Source organism: Triturus cristatus, chromosome 9 (genome assembly GCF_964204655.1).
Source record: "Triturus cristatus chromosome 9, aTriCri1.1, whole genome shotgun sequence".
NCBI lineage: Eukaryota > Metazoa > Chordata > Amphibia > Caudata > Salamandridae > Triturus > Triturus cristatus.
Window position 1 is genome coordinate 773,638,663 of NC_140592.1, and position 16,124 is coordinate 773,654,786.

Consider the following 16,124-nt stretch of genomic DNA (forward strand, 5'->3'; position numbering starts at 1 on the left):
AGTACTCGACTGGCAGAGTTAATGTTCTGGTCATAGACTTGGGTCTCCCAGGGTCAGGTAGGTACAGTTAGTTCACCCCCAGCGGCACAAGGGCGACCGGGTGCAGAGAGAGTTAGGCCCAATGTTATCCTATGAGAGGTAGGGGGGCCTTGGTTGGTGGCTGCTGACTAGCCGGCCACGCGGCTGTGGGAGCTGGGCTCCTGGTCACTTACTCAGGGCAAGTGGGGAAGTAGATAGGTGTAGAGGTTGCACCGCCAGGGCCACTCGGGCGGCTGGGTGCAGGGTGCTTTTGAGCCTTCGGGCGCTCAATTGATTTCAATGGGAAATCTCCGGTTTAGAAAAAGACTGCAAGCTCGGGGACGAGGATTCTTCAGGTGCCACCACCACTTCGAGAGGTAAGTTGGGTCGTTGGAGGATAGGTAGGTACCCCGGGATTGGGCACAGGGGGCCGCGGGGCACCGGGTGCAGGGGTGCCTTTTGGTGTCGGGAAATCTTACCCTCTGTTGGTCGCGGTTGGGGGAGCACCTTGTTCTGAGGCTGCAGGCTTCTTCAGGAGTGTCGAGTGAGGTCCTTGGGTGCCGGACTCGGGGGTCACAGTCGCCGTGGGATCGTCCTTGTGGTCTTTGGTCACTCCGGCACAGGCCAGGCTTGGCTGGTGCAGAGTGTGCTGGGTTTGCGGTTCCGGGCTGCTGCCAGGGATTAGAAGTAGATTTTGAGTAGAGCCTCTACTCATGGGAGTCCCAGGGGCTTAGAGTCAAAAGGTAGCCAGGTCCTCCGGGGTTTGTGAGGTTGCTGGCCACAAGAGATGCCGGGTTGGAGCAGGAGCAGGTTCGAGGGTCGACAGGCCGGTAGGGCTGGGGCCAAAGCAGTTTGTGTCTTCCTCTTCTTAGCAGCTGCAGGGCAGGTCTTCTTTCTTCTAGCTCTTCTTCGGATTTTGGGATCTGGAATCTGGGGAAGGAAGGTTCAGGGTGCCCCTATATACTAGATTTAGGGGCGTTACAGGTAGGTGAAGGGCAGGGACCAATGGGTCCCTGTCCTGACTCCCTGTCCTGGGGTGAGTACACCTCCTATCCTGCCTCTCTCCTGTGAGAGGGGGGCAGTAGCCTAGTCCTGATAGGGTAGGGCTTCCCATCTTCAAGATGGCGAGAGCCCGGAGCTGTGCTTCACCTCGCCTCCCCCATCTGAGGGGTGGGGTTGGCAGGCTGGCACATCCCCTATCCTTATTTGGGGTTTCCGGCCAAGCTTCCCGCCAGAGTGGGGGGTTGCAGTGGCCTGGGGAAGCTCACAGAGGCGGCATGCCTTTGTAAGCTTCCCCCTGCCCATCCTGGGGGAGGAGATTTAGCACCTCGCCCAGTATGTGCATTGTTGCAGGCCCAGGAGAGCTGGGGCTCTCCTACCCAGGGTCCAGCAACATGTCTGCTGTGTGGCAGCCTAGGCAGCCTCAGAACAGACGTGGATTGTAGGTTAGATTTTAGGGGGCATCTCTAAGATGCCCTCTGGGGTGCTTGGTACATTAAATCCCACACTGGCATCAGTGTGGGTTTAATGTGCTGAGAAGTTTGATTCCAAACTTCTCAGTCTTCAGTGTTGCCATTATGGTGCTGTGGAGTTCGTGTTTGACGAGCTCTCAGCACCATGTACTCTTAAATGGCAGCACTGCACTTACAGTGCCCAGGAATGGACCTGGGTACTGTAGGGGCACAGGGCTCCTGCTCCTGTGCCCACACCATTGGCATAGGGCACCCAGCTAGAGGGGTGGCTGATCTATGCCATGGCAGTGTAGGTGATGGGCATGGCACACAGGGATGTGTGCCATGTTGACTTTGTTTTGTCTTGCACCCAGACACCCAGCCTGCAAGGGCAGTGTGTGTGTGTAAGGCTACAGGGCCTCTAAGGGTGGCACAATGAGTGCTGCAGCCCTTAGAGGCTTTCCCTGGTCACAAGGCCCTGGGTACCTAGGGTACCATTTACCAGGGGCTGACATGTGGCCAGGGTTTGCCAATTTGGGTTTTGTGTGTTTAGGCAAGGAACATAGGCCCTGGGCACCTGATTGGCAGGGGTCCAGGGCACACTCAGTCAAAGTACATTCAGCAATTCAGCAAAAAGTGGGGGCATACCATGTAAGAAAGATGGCAATTTCTCACAGGATATCACTTAGTTAGCAAAGTGGGAGGGGGAACAGAACTGTTTACAACAGCAGAAAATGATTGACAGTTGAGTCTGAGACCAGGTGTTCTGGCAGCTACAAACTCTTAGCATGCACATTGCTTTTACCTGAGTCAGGAAGTCAACTAAAATAGACAGCACAGGCAGGGAAAAAGATGAGCAGCAGAGGATGGAAGAATTACAAAGCCAACAAAATGGATGCCACAACCTTCAACTTATGCTAACAGAAATTATTTCAGTTTTCCACAGTTGGAAGCCTGTCCTGTTTCTGAGGCTTCAGATCAGGAGGCCAGCCAACTAGCTCTCCAAGTCACTCTAGGGGTTCTGGGTTCCAGAGATGCCAGTCCAGTCCTTCCCACCCAGGCAAGAGGGCAGCAGGCCAACACAGCAATGCAGAAGTTCTCCTTCCTGGCTGAGTATCCACAAGTCCAGAAGGGTACGGAAGGGGTGATGTCTGAGGTCCTTCCTTTAATACCCAGTTGTGCCTTTTAAGGGGAGGAGAAGCTTCTAAAGGTTTCCCTATGAGGTCCACTGGCATCCTGCCTTCCCTGCCTCCAGACTAATGAAAGATGTCTCGTAGACAGGCCGCTTAGAACAGGTTGTAGGTTTATTAGACAGGTAACAAAGTCCATATAAAGATCATCAGTAAAGCCTCAGATCTCCAGTGGAGCCCCACCAGGAGCAGCCTCCCTGCTGCTCAGCCCCATCTCTCCAACTGCCAACTCCTCCAGTCCCTCACACCCAACATTCTAAGTGACATCACACACATGGCTGAGCAGCAAGGAACAGGACAGCAATGAGGAAGATGTACAACAACAACAATAGATTATAGCACATCTCCCTTCCTTAGAAAAACTAAGCAAAAGATATACATTGAATCAAGATAGCACAAAATACCTTGCTTAAATAAAGTAGAAATAAAAAGAAAGTACATTATGCAAATAATTATACATCAAATCAGCAAATAGTCGCAAGAAAATAACTATAACAAAAGAATAATGAACCCCATCCCCCTCCCTAGGGAAACTAAATAGATGGGTACACACTACCCAAAAAAAACACCTCCCCAAGACACATAGAACATTGAAATAGGGAAACGTACCTCCCTATGAAACTCCAAAAACTGTAATAGGGGAAAACACCTCCCTATAGGGGAAAACACCTCCCTTAGACACATAGAACATTGAAATAGGGAAACGCACCTCCCTATGAAACTCCAAATACTGTAATAGGGGAAAACACCTCCCTATAGGGGAAAACACCTCCCTTAGACACATAGAACATAGAAATAGGGAAACGCACCTCCCTATGAAACTCCAAATACTGTAATAGGGGAAAACACCTCCCTATAGGGGAAAACACCTCCCTTAGACACATAGAACATAGAAATAGGGAAACGCACCTCCCTATGAAACTCCAAATACTGTAATAGGGGAAAACACCTCCCTATAGGGGAAAACACCTCCCTTAGATTCTGCGAACACTGTAATAGGGAAAAACTTTCCCTATGATACTCCAAGATATCAAATCTTGTAATAGGGGAAAAACACCTCCCTAAAACTGAGAAATAGGGGAACAACCCCCTATGATCCAAAACCGGGCAATTAGCCCCTAAAACACCTCAAAATTGAACACATCGCTCCACACAGCTCCACAACCCTACCAAAATAATGGGTACTCACCAGCATGAAAGCGCACTACTCACTAACAACTACACCATAAAATTGTACACCACACCCTTGACTCAACACCCTTGAACCAGAACTGAGACACACACCACCCCACCAGAAGGATACCGACCTCCCTAGAATCTGACGCCCCAGAGAAAATACATGACTGTAAGCACACACAACCCAATACAAAGCATGACAAACATGTGCCCCACAAATCTAAGATAACTCACATTAACAACCATGGCATCTCAGAGACTGGCACATGAAACTAGAGTCTTTCAAAAATGTAAGGATGATCACTAATTCACAAAATAAAATGAGACATAAAGGATCGATTCTTACAGTGTACACCCAAGACAGCTGCAACCAGTGTTCCCCAAATAGAAAAGAGTGTCAGTTGCTGAAATCCACGTTAGCAGAAACCAGGAGCTAAAGATGCAGTTCAGCAGTTCCACCGAGCAGACATCTTCCTCAGCCCCACACGACGAATCCAAAACGCACACATTTTTTTACACCAACGCGCATGTGCGCACGTAGATTAGCTACTGAAACGAAGGTGTGCACATCACCGCGCATGCACAGAAGAAAGCGATTCACCCATCAACGCGCATGCTTCAAGGATCTGTGACTCCGACTCCGCTGCTCCTTCACCGCACACCCGCTACCACAGAAGGACAGGTTACGGCTTACGGAAGAAAACAGGTGCAGCAAATCTCCTCAGCTTGCGAACATCATGAGAACATCACCAGCGTCGTAAAGGCAACAAAGGTAAGCGACGTCTATGCTCAGATTCCATTCTCTCACGTCATGAAAGACTCTCCAGCAGTCTCGCATGAAGAGGTGAGGAGCGCGCGATCACTTTGAATTATAGAATGGCTGCTTGGCAGTTTCCTTTCAAACAGTTTATCACCAGTTAACGCTGAGACCCAAACTCTGTCATAACCTCATAATATCACGCCGGGGCTCGATACTTGCCCCCGAACACTTAACGGTCCGGTTTACCATGTTAATGCTGGATGCACAACACATACTGCCAAATCGCTTCCTCTGGGGTGCCAAAAGGGTCAACAATCTAAAATCCACAGCATCAAATGTATTGGCTCTCATAACAGAAACATTGCAGGATGCGTCAGACACTGAAATGTTGAATTTGTTGCCCCTCTGTTACATTTCCTTTTCCTTTTTCTTTTAAACTCCTTGGTTCCAATAGTTCTTTGGCTAGGGCATTGTCGCGGGCATTCACAACCATCCATCCCACGCAGGTTCACTTTAACACCATGTAGGTTCACTTAACGCGTGAGAATCTCTTGCACAGTACAGAAGAAAGAAACTGACACATACATATTAGGACGACCGATGGATAGGTCACTGGTGGGGCTCTTGAGTGTCAGCTTCCAAAGGTTCACTTGTAATATCACTTAAATTCCTTTTTCAGTTCCAGTTCCAATCACTTTACACACATCTTTACAGTTTCCTCTTTACTCACAGTTTCAGTACAGCAACAAGCTTGAAAGTTCTCTTGAACTTTTTCCTTCTCTCCTGAAAATCCTTTATCCATTGAAGCACACACGTAAGTTCTTTCCAGTCGTCGCCAGTGTAATAATGAAAGATGTCTCGTAGACAGGCCGCTTAGAACAGGTTGTAGGTTTATTAGACAGGTAACAAAGTCCATATAAAGATCATCAGTAAAGCCTCAGATCTCCAGTGGAGCCCCACCAGGAGCAGCCTCCCTGCTGCTCAGCCCCATCTCTCCAACTGCCAACTCCTCCAGTCCCTCACACCCAACATTCTAAGTGACATCACACACATGGCAGAGCAGCAAGGAACAGGACAGCAATGAGGAAGATGTACAACAACAACAATAGATTATAGCACTAACTACTGGGGGCAGGCAGCCCTTTGTTTGGAGGCAGGACATAACCTATTCAAGTGTAAGTAGAGCTGTGCTCAGCTCCACCCTCCCATCTTGCCAGTGATGGCCTATCCCATCCAGGCACACTTAAGCTCTCTATTGTGTTTGGATGTCTAGGAGGAATGCACATAGCCAGCTGTCAGCTACTTCTAATCATGTGACCCAGTGACAGGCTTAAGGGCAGTAAAGGGCTAAGGCAGGAAGATGCTAACTTTTTTAAAGTGGCATTTTCAAAATGTAATTCAAAATCTGATTTCACCATAAGATGTCCTACTTTTTACATACATTGCACCCTGCCCTGAGGTATGTTTAGGGCCTATCCTACGGGTGACTTGTATGCATTGAAAAAGAAAGGTTGGGGTCTGGCTAAGGGTTATTTTGCCAGGTCTAAATGGCAGATTAAAACTGCACACACAGGCTGCAACAGCAGACCTGAAATATTTTTAAAGGGCTTTTTAAGTGGGTGGCACAATCGGTGCTGCAGGCTCACTGGTAGCATTTAATTTACAGGCCCTGGGCACAGGCAGTGCCACTTTGCTCGGGACTTACAAGTAAATTAGATATGCCAATTAGGGATAAGCCAACGTCGCCAAGATTTAAGGAGTGAGCACATGCACTTTAGTGCTGGTTAGCAGTAGTAAAGTTCACAGAGCCCTAAGGCCAGCAAAAGCAAGATCAGCCAAAAATGGAGGAGGAAGGCAAAATGTTTGGGGAAATGCCACCCTAAGGCTGACAGCTTTAACACTACAGATGAATTCTGTTTGTAGATTGTAGGGGAAAATCATAAATCATCTACCGTGAGAAATAGTAATTCTATTAGTGCAGATATATTATTACCTTTGTGAACCTGGCCTGAAAAGCAAACAACTTTATTCTTGTCCTTCATTTCGTTTACACAGGCCCTACTGTGAAAAATGGGTGGCAGTTTTTAATGTTCCTAATGGCTGACTCCTAGCCAAAGAAGGATTCAATCTTTTTCTCATTTAGGCTCAACTAGATATTATCTATTCAGTAAAGAGTCTTGTGAAAAATATCGTCTACAGATTTTTGGTTTCTTCCTCCTTCCTAGAAACGATGAAATACTACTTGTTTGTTGTTGGCATACATTTGAAATGTTGTTTTCTTTTTCATGTAGTGGTTGTACATAAGTCTTTAATAGTAGTGATGTGAGTTAGGGTCCCAGGGGTATGCCAAAGGGTATGTGACTTACTCGTGGTTCTGCATCGCTCAGCACTGCTACAGCTGAAAGATGACCAATAATGACACAAACCATTTGTCAGTGGCCTCCAACAACCCAGGCATCTCTCAATCCCCGTAACATAATGGCATAGTAGTGAAGATCAAATATAGATCCAGCTGTATAGGGAGCTCATGTTTGTCCCTGATGTCTTGAAGAAATGCTTAAACATCCATTAATGCTCTCTGTGGGTAAACATAATTTACCACGCATGCAATACAACTCATGCCATTACAGCAACCGCATTGTTACTTTGCATACCATTACACCGCAAGTCGTTACAATGACTTGCTGTAGGAGGCAGTAGGTGTTGGATTTAAAATCCAACTCCTTCCCTACTGTTGCACAGACTGGAGTTGGAATAGTAAATTATACAATTCCAAAATCCAACGCCACCCCTACAGCAGGTCGTTGTAATGACTTGCGTTGTAATGGTATGCAATGTAACAACGCGGTCATTGTAATGACCGTGTTGTAATGGCATGCATTGTAAACGTGTGCGTTGTAACGTGGCCTATTCCTGTTTGTGTAGTCCATGATGTTGAAATCCTGATTGCCCATTTCCAAATGTCCTATGCCACTTAGATAATTCTTCCTCTTTATCGCTGCTGCCTGCTCTAGGGCATTTAGAAGTAAAGGCACTTTCGAAATTGGCCTATGCATTTTTGGGTCCCTAGGGCTACAAGTAAGAGACGTTTCTGCCTTTTCAGAGCTTGGGTCATAATATGTGGAGAAGTCTGATAGAGAGGCATCATCCTGAAGTCCCCTCTCCTATGCTTTCAGAACTCATTTGTTATAAATTAATCTGAATATGATATGCCACCTCATATCCTAGGCCAGTACAACAGTATGCACCTTAAAAGAAGCTCAGGATCAATGCCCACAATAAAATGAAGTGATAAGGCAAATAAATCAAGGCAAACATTTCAACAAACTGATGGAACACTTTACTGTATACAAAGCTACAAATTTGCAGAAAACTAAAAAACAATCTCAGTTCTGTCACTGACGTTTCATGTGTTTCCTGGACACCTATCTCCCCTTTGCTTTAACTTCTTTTTTTTTACTTCTGGCAAAATATACTTTGGTGTAATCTCTCTTGCACACTACCTCTAGTAGAAAACACATGTGGGGCATGCATAAAACTATGTTTGCGTATAATTTTTTTTTGTAGGGGTAAACGACGGTCCTGGTCCTTACATACGGTGTTTGTTTGTTTTTAACAAGTGCATATTGTAATACACACTCTTTGATGTTACAGCTCATAAATGTTGTGGTGCATTCATTTAATTAGTGAACTTGGTCATAATGATGGACTCCTCTTAAAAGCATAATCACTAAATAATAAATATGCCAAACATTTAATCTGCAGATTTCCCAATTGGCTTTTACTGACGGAGTTGCCATGTTGTTAATGACCATTACAACTGTGATGATATGATCCTCATCCACACAGACACAAATGTTGTATGAGATCTTTAGCATCATAGATGATAAGGTTGTAGTCAAGAACCCCAGTGTCATCAACTATGACTTTGAAATTAAGAACCTCATCATCATGGCTGGTCTTTGCCGTAAGACTAATGGAAAAACAGCTCCAGGTCTACACAGACACGGTCTTTGGTTTTGCCCTTGCTGATGAAGGCGTGCGAAAAGAAAAGGATTAAAAGATTGAATAGTGTCCAGTAATGACCAGAGAACTGTACAGCTCCTAAAGATAAGTAGTGGTGCCTCCATGACAAAGTCCTCTCCAGCAAGAGACTGAGCAAAGAGATGCCTGGTGACCAAATATCTGGAAGTAACTAAGCAACATATTCCAGCCTTGCTTTCTTTGTTACATATTTACCTTCACCACAACTGCAACTGTTCCTGCCTCTCCACAGCCACCACTTCTAGTATTGTTTCCATCACTGGTGTTGAGTGTGCCCTAACCATCCAGGTCTGTTCCACCAGGGCTGATTTTTCTGCCTTCAAATCCTAGTTTCATCCTTTTTTCATGCCCTTGATTTCTGACCTAGTATCCTCAGGTTAGGATACAGTAGTAACTGTATTACCAGTCGGTGTCATTAGAAAGTGTGCACACCACTGCTTATCTTTCATCCTGAATAATAAGCAATAAGAGCAAACTTTAATGTGTATTTATTTTGGAGGGTGTAGGAGATTCCACATTGGAGATCACAGGGTGATCTTGCATTGTTTAATTTCTCTGCACCATCTTGTTAATTCAAAGTGTAGTAGTTGAAAGGTCGTTGTTGTGATTATGCTGTATGTGTGTCAGTTCAAGAAGATTGCACCAAGATACTCCTTGCGGAGTGATAGTTTGCGCTTTATAAATACAATCTCAATCAATCAATCAAGATTACCACAAAAGGTTAAGGCTATCTCAAATGATATGCCTCCACTGTTTCTTGTATGTTAATATCTGTTGTTTCTCTTCATTCCTCAAACAGCTATACATATTTTCTTTTCTATTGTAGCTATTCCTTCACCGGATTCAAAGAATGCAAATCTTTATTTCTTTGATGTTGTCCAACAGGCCAATACTATTTTTCATTTGTTTGATAAGCAGTTTAATGACCATCTTATGCCTTTGATAAGGTAAGAAAGAAGAGTTTTCATGGTACTTTCTTTTGTTGTAGAAATAGAAAATATTTGAATGAATTCAGTAAATGATGGAAAAGAGTCATACCTTGAACATGTGCAGTGTTTGTGATTCTTTATTCCTGATCTAAAGAACCAAAACATTATCTTTTCTGACTTACAGTATTGTTGATGGACATGAGATTTGTTTTCTATTTCTATCTCAGAGTCCTATTCATTTTGCATGCAAATGGGAGGCTGCATCACTTTTTTTATCGATGGCTAAATAAACTATGAAATTGAGCAGAGAGCAATGCCTTTAAAATGTTTTCTTTTTTTAAAGGAACAAATAAGTAAACGTTTGGAATAGGCAGAAAAGCCTTACAATAATGTATAACCGGCACTGTCTGTAAACCCCCTATCCGGACCCCTGTATCCTAGAAGCCCCAGATTTGGCAATTGATTGGCTGTTTATGTCGAAGTTCTTTCAAGTTTTATCTTTGTAAATTAGGCACCAATAACTTTACCTTAAATTTTACATCATTTTGGTCGGATTTTTTAAAAACATGACTCAACTTTTGATGTTTTCAAAATCATTTTGAGTTTGTTATTTGACGCTTTTTACGTCTTATTCATCATACTTTTACAGTTTGTGAAGGGTCCTTCCTTATGGCCACATAGTTGGGAAAAAGACCCTTGTTCACTACTACATAACATGACACAGGATTGCCTCATTTTGCTGATGGAGACTTCTAGCCACAGATTCCGCACCTTTTGAATATTTTCCAGAGGTAAGACTAGATCCTGAAACTTTTCAGCAAGCAGTACTGCAGCATGCCAGTAGGTGGCGGCGTGTGGATCCTCACTAATGCAGTTCTGCTCTGGAAATGACGTGTGGAGCCTATAGTGTGCCACTCCCAGATGCTGATGTCAATTCCTTTCTTTCCACATCACCCGCATCTCTTTGAGACCTATATCTCCATCAAAAAGGTTGAAGGCTCCACGGCCCACTCTGGAAGATGAGGCCCCAATTGTCCTCTCTGATGTCAAGTCAGCACCAGTTCAACTTCGACTTAAGTTGGGCCAGGCCGGTGTGAGGCTCCATTTCCTCAGCTTGATCTGACTCCACAACAGCTGCAGCACATTCTGCTTTCGTTGATTGTCGCAGATTAAGATAAGCATTATGATGTGGGTGATAAGATTGCCCAAACTTCTCATGAGGAGGAGTGGGATGATGACCTGCAGGAGGCTAGAGGCCTTGATACCTCCCTTTAGTGCCGAAACCTTTCTCTCCCCCCCCCCCCCCCCCCCCACCCCCCGGTTCTGCCACTGTGGTGAGTGCTTCCTACGTCATGGGCGGCCGAAGTTCTTGACCTTGAGTTGCCCTTCTTGAAGCTCAAGCCCAGTGTATTTATGGAGGCTCTTCAGCCTGAACAGTCATCTCCTGGGCCCCTCTTACCATTTAACAGGGCTCTTACAGACACCTCGTTCTTGGAAATGGCTGAGTCCTTCCTCTGGACCCCTGGTCAACCGCCAAATTGCACGACATCAGCTCCCCTGCAACAGTCAACCCTGCATTTTTATCTCTACACCCCTTACTTGAAAGCTTGGTGGTATAGGCACTGCAAACAAAACCAGTCCCAACACCTTTCTAATTACTCCCCCCTATAAGGAGTCGAAGCAGGAGGAGACTTTCAGGAAGATATTCTTTTCATCCACCAGCTTGGCGCTAGGGTCTGTAAATGCCACCTGTCTGCTGGGGCACTATTCACACACCCTTTGAGACTTGGTGTCTTCAGTCCTCCCAGGTGTCACTGATGATGTCTGGTCCTTGCCAAGACCATTCGGGACATTAGTGACAAGTTTCAAATTTGTTGTGGATTCCAACAGAGGTGCCTTTGGCACCAGTGTCACCGTTCACCCCCACGCTTCGCTGTGGTCCACTGGTAATTCAGTCGATGTACGGTCGTCTCTCATTGACATGCCGTTCAACGGGACATGCAGGCTCCACTCTAGTCGTACAGGGAGAGCAGGGCTACAGTACGCTACCTGGGATGATCTGTCACACCTCATTAGCGACATCAGTCCTACCGTTCCTTTCTTGACTTCAGCAGAGGTACCCCATACTGTCAGACAATCCTAACCCAGCATGGCACCCAGCTTTTTTTGCGGCTGCAGCCGTGGTGCCCATCACCCCAAAGTCAAGGTCAATGGACCACCCAGTCCACTGCCCTCCCTGCCAAACCACTTTAGCGTGCCCTTAGTGGTGCACAGGCACCAAGTATGAGGCAAGATTCAATGTTTCTTGCTTGGTTGGCAGGCTATAACATAAGACAGGTGGATCCTACAACTTGTTCAGAAGTGCTATGCCCTATCCTTTCTTTCCGCACTGTCGCACCTTACACTGTCCCCCCTACCACTGATGGACTGCCATCTTTCCATTTTGTAGCAGGAAGTGCAAGCCCGTTTGACCAAACTGACTTTTGAGCAGGTGCCTGTGCCAGAAGTAGGACATTGTGCTATTCCCACTACTGTCTGCTTCCAAAGTAGGACAGTGACCTTCGGTCTAATTTAGACCTGCACACTTTCAACTCCTTCCTCCATAAGGAAAAATAAAAAATGCCATCACTAGTCCAGGTCTTGTCTTCCCTCTATCCTGGAAGACCGTATGGTGGTGTTGGACATACGTTTATGTTTATGTTTGATTACATTTATATAGCGCTAATCACCAAAGGTCTCTAAGCGCTGCATCATAGACAGACCGATTTTAGTAACAACGCCGAACTTGACCTTAATCCTGATAGGCCTGAGCAAATGCCTCTAAAAATAGCATCGTCTTGAGCCTCCTCCGAAATGGGAGCAGTTTAACTTCCTTGTGCATATCATCTGGAAGCTTATTCCACATCTGGGGTACGAAGACCGAAAAGGCCAGGCCTCCAAATGTCGCCATGCTGAAACGAGGGCAAGTAAGGAGACTGGCCTGTGATGAACGAAGATGACGGCCCGGTGTATAGGGCTTCAGACGGTCTTAAATATATTTGGGGGCTTCACCAAACAGGGATTTGTGTGCAAAGCACAAACCCTTGAAGCTTACCCTTTGTTTAATAGGCAGCCAGTGTAGTTGACGCAGAAAAGGGAATAGCATGCGTTCTACGGGGCAGCTTGAATGTCAGCCTTACTGCATCATTCATGACCACCTGGAGTTTCCTCAGAAGTGTTGCCGGGAGGCCAATATAGACTGCAAGATGCCTATTCCCATATAACCGTCCAGCAGGCTCATCTGCGGCTTGTGGTGCGACAGGAGCTTCCCTTTTATCTGCTCCCGTTTGGTCTCACCAGTGCCCCTTGAATGTTCACGAAAGTGTTGGTGTGGTGGCTGCACATAATCAGAGGTCAGGGGTGCACATCTTCTCTAGCCTCAACAACACATTGTTGCAGGTGGGCTCACTCTAGGCAGTCTTAACCCACCTTCAGACTGCAACAAACCTCTTGCCATCTTTGAGGTTCACAATCGACGTGACGTATTCTCCCCCGACTCCTCCTTCCCAGATGTTCCCCTTCACTGGAGCCATTCTGGACATAGTCCAGTTTCGTGCCTTTCCCCCAGGAAAGAGAGTCCAGGACTTTCAGACTGTGATCCTGATCTTTTAGCATCAGTCCGGATTTCAGGATGGCCTACTTTGAGGCTGCTGGAACTGATGGCCTCCTGCACCTTTCTGGTCGAGCATGCCGGTTGGCAAACGTGGGCTCTGCAGTGGTATCTGAAGTCTTAGAGGGACTACTTTCAGATTTAGGAGGTGCCTGCAAAAGATCTGCAGTGGTGGTGGTAACTGAACTGGAATTGGGTCAGTGGCAGGCCCCTCTCCCCTTCTCCACCTAGAGCTCACAGTAGTTTACGATGCATCACTTCTGGGTTGGGGTGGCCACCTGGGAGAGGTGGAGATCAAAGGCCTCTGGTCTGCAGTGGAGGCCCAGCTCCATATCAACGTTCTGGAGCCGAGGACCATCTACTTGGTCTTTAAAACTTGCCCGCCATTCATCAAGGGAAGGCTGGTACAGGTGCTCATGGACTGCACCACCGCCATGTGGTACTGCAACAAGCAGGACAGGGTGGGGCCATGGACCCTGTGCCAGGAGTCCTTGCACCTCTGGAAACACCTGCATCACCAAGGGCTCTTCCTGGTGGTGATCGACTTGGTAGGATCATTGAAAGCAAGGCAGATGAGCTGAGCCATCGGCCGCTAGTGGATCACAAGTGGCAGTTACACTCAAAGGTGGCACAATGTCACTTCTGAAAATAGGAAGAACCTTGGCTCGATCTTTTCGTCACTGTAGAGAACGGGCAATCTCAGCTCTTATGCGCCTTGGACTTTCAAAGATGTCTCTCACTTTGTGATGCTTTCAGCCGTGAGTGGAACTCGGGACTCCTTTATGCTTTCTCTTCTAAACCACTCCTGCCCCCAGTTCTCAATAAAATCAGGACCGACTGGGCGCAAGTCAGCGTACTGGCCCTGACAGGGCACAGAATATGAGATCGGAAGTAAGTCTGCCCTTAACGAAACCACACTGTTCCCTACCAATAAGATGGGGCATGACGGGGTCTAAACGTAATGCAATTATCTTAGCAAACAATTTATAATCAACATTAACGAGAGAAATCGGTCTGTAGTTTTTACAAAAGTGAGGATCACGACCATCTTTAGGAATGAGGCAAATAGTGGCTTCCTAAAAAGTGCCTTCTATCCTACCAGTTAAAGAAAAGGAATGAAAATGTGTAAAAGTTTGGGGAGTAATAAATCTGAAAAGTGTAAATAAAATTAAACAGAAAAGTCATCTGGACCAGGTGTTTTCCCTTTAGTAAGGGTGTTTAAAGCATTGGAAAGTTCCTTAAGGGAAAGATCACTTTCAAGATCAAGAAGGTTATGATGAGAAGTAGAAGGAGTAGGTAGCTTGTCAAAATAGGACTGAATAAGAGTAGGGGAGGGGGGAGATTCTGGTGTGTATACATTTTGATAGAAGAGTTGAAATTCATTGAGTATTTCTTGATCTTTATACAGAAGAGAATTATTAGAAGAGTAAATAGAGTCTATAAGCGTGCGTTCTTTACGCGATTTGAGATAGTTTGCCAAGAGTTTCCCTGCCTTGTTGCGACCACCATAACGTGCACTACTGCGGAGGAGCATTGAAGATGCATTGTCAGTAGAAGATTTGTTGAACTCAAATGTAGCTCGTATCAGTTCTGGCGAGACAGATTTATTTGAAGAGGTGTAAAAATCATGTTCCAAATGCTTAATATGCGCTAAAGTAGATTTCTGCTTTTGAAGAAAACGTTTTTTCTTTTTAGAAACAACGTCTATGATGTATCCCCTTGCCATAGCCTTAAGAGTCCCAAATGATATAGGGGGAGGAACTAGAGTCGCAGTTGAGGTTGAAGAATTCCTTAACAAAAGAGCGAAAGGAGGAGGAAAAAAGAGGGTCCATAAGGAGGGAGTTATTATAATGCCAGCGAGAGGATTTTGGACGGGGAGGAAATAAATCAAGGTCCGTGACAATTGGGGCATGATCAGAAATAACTATGGGTTCAATAGAGGAAGACAGCAAATGTTGACACAAGGACAGAGAGAGAAAAATATAGGCTAGGTGAGAAAAAGATGTATGAGGAGAGAAGAAAGAGTAATCAAGAGTGTCAGGGTGAGAGAGCCTCCAAGAATCCATGAGGTGAGTCTGAGAAACAGTATCTAAGAATTGTTTGTGAGATTTATGTGGTGTAAAGTGAATTGTGGATTTGCGTTCAAGAAATGAATCTAGGATTTGGTTACAATCCCCACCTAAAGGGCCTCATGTAGGTAGCCAAATACCGGTCGGTAACGGCCGATTTTCGGTAATTATACCATTACCGACCGGTATTTAGGCTTTTGGTATGTAGGGGGAGAATTTCTGTATTCGGAATTTACCTAATCGGTAAAATTACCGATTCGGTAATTTTACCGATTCGGTAAATTCCGAATACAGAAATGAGATGTAGGGGGAGTGTGTGGGTGATGTTTGGAGTCGGTATTTACCACCAACTAATAGTTGGTGGTAAATGAAGAATGGATGTGGAAATGCATTTCAAAGCGCCTACAAGTGTGCAATGTGGCAGACATACATGCCCTTAGGGCATGTATGTGTGCCACATGTGCACACATGGCCGTTTCAGGGGTGCAACAGGGTGTCATTGTGACACCCTGCCACCCTTGCATGTGTTCCCCCCCATTACCGAATCGGTATTTACCGATTCAGTAATGAGGCATACCTTCCCATCAATGGGAAGGTATGCCTCATTACCGAATCGGTAAATACCGATTCGGTAATTACCGAATTTTAACGAATCGGTAATAATTACCGACTCATTACCTACATAGCATTTACCACTTCATAAATACCGAATCGGTATGATTCGGTATTTATGAAGTGGTAAATGCAAGCCCACCTACATAAGGCCCAAAATGAAGAAATCATCCCAAAATTGAATACATTTTTGTGTAATCAAAGGCCAAAAGGAACAATCAGGCTG

The 16,124-nt window shown here is 45.7% G+C and overlaps 1 protein-coding gene across 1 annotated transcript in view; it reads left to right on the forward strand.

Moving 5' to 3' along the window:
* Positions 1-16,124, forward strand: part of EXOC5 (exocyst complex component 5) — a 200,142-nt gene that overhangs the window by 151,922 nt on the left and 32,096 nt on the right. Inside the window, exon 14 of the mRNA XM_085626144.1 lies at positions 9,466-9,586. Within this exon, the coding sequence (XP_085482270.1) occupies positions 9,466-9,586 (121 nt within the window). The remainder of the gene's footprint in view (positions 1-9,465; positions 9,587-16,124) is intronic.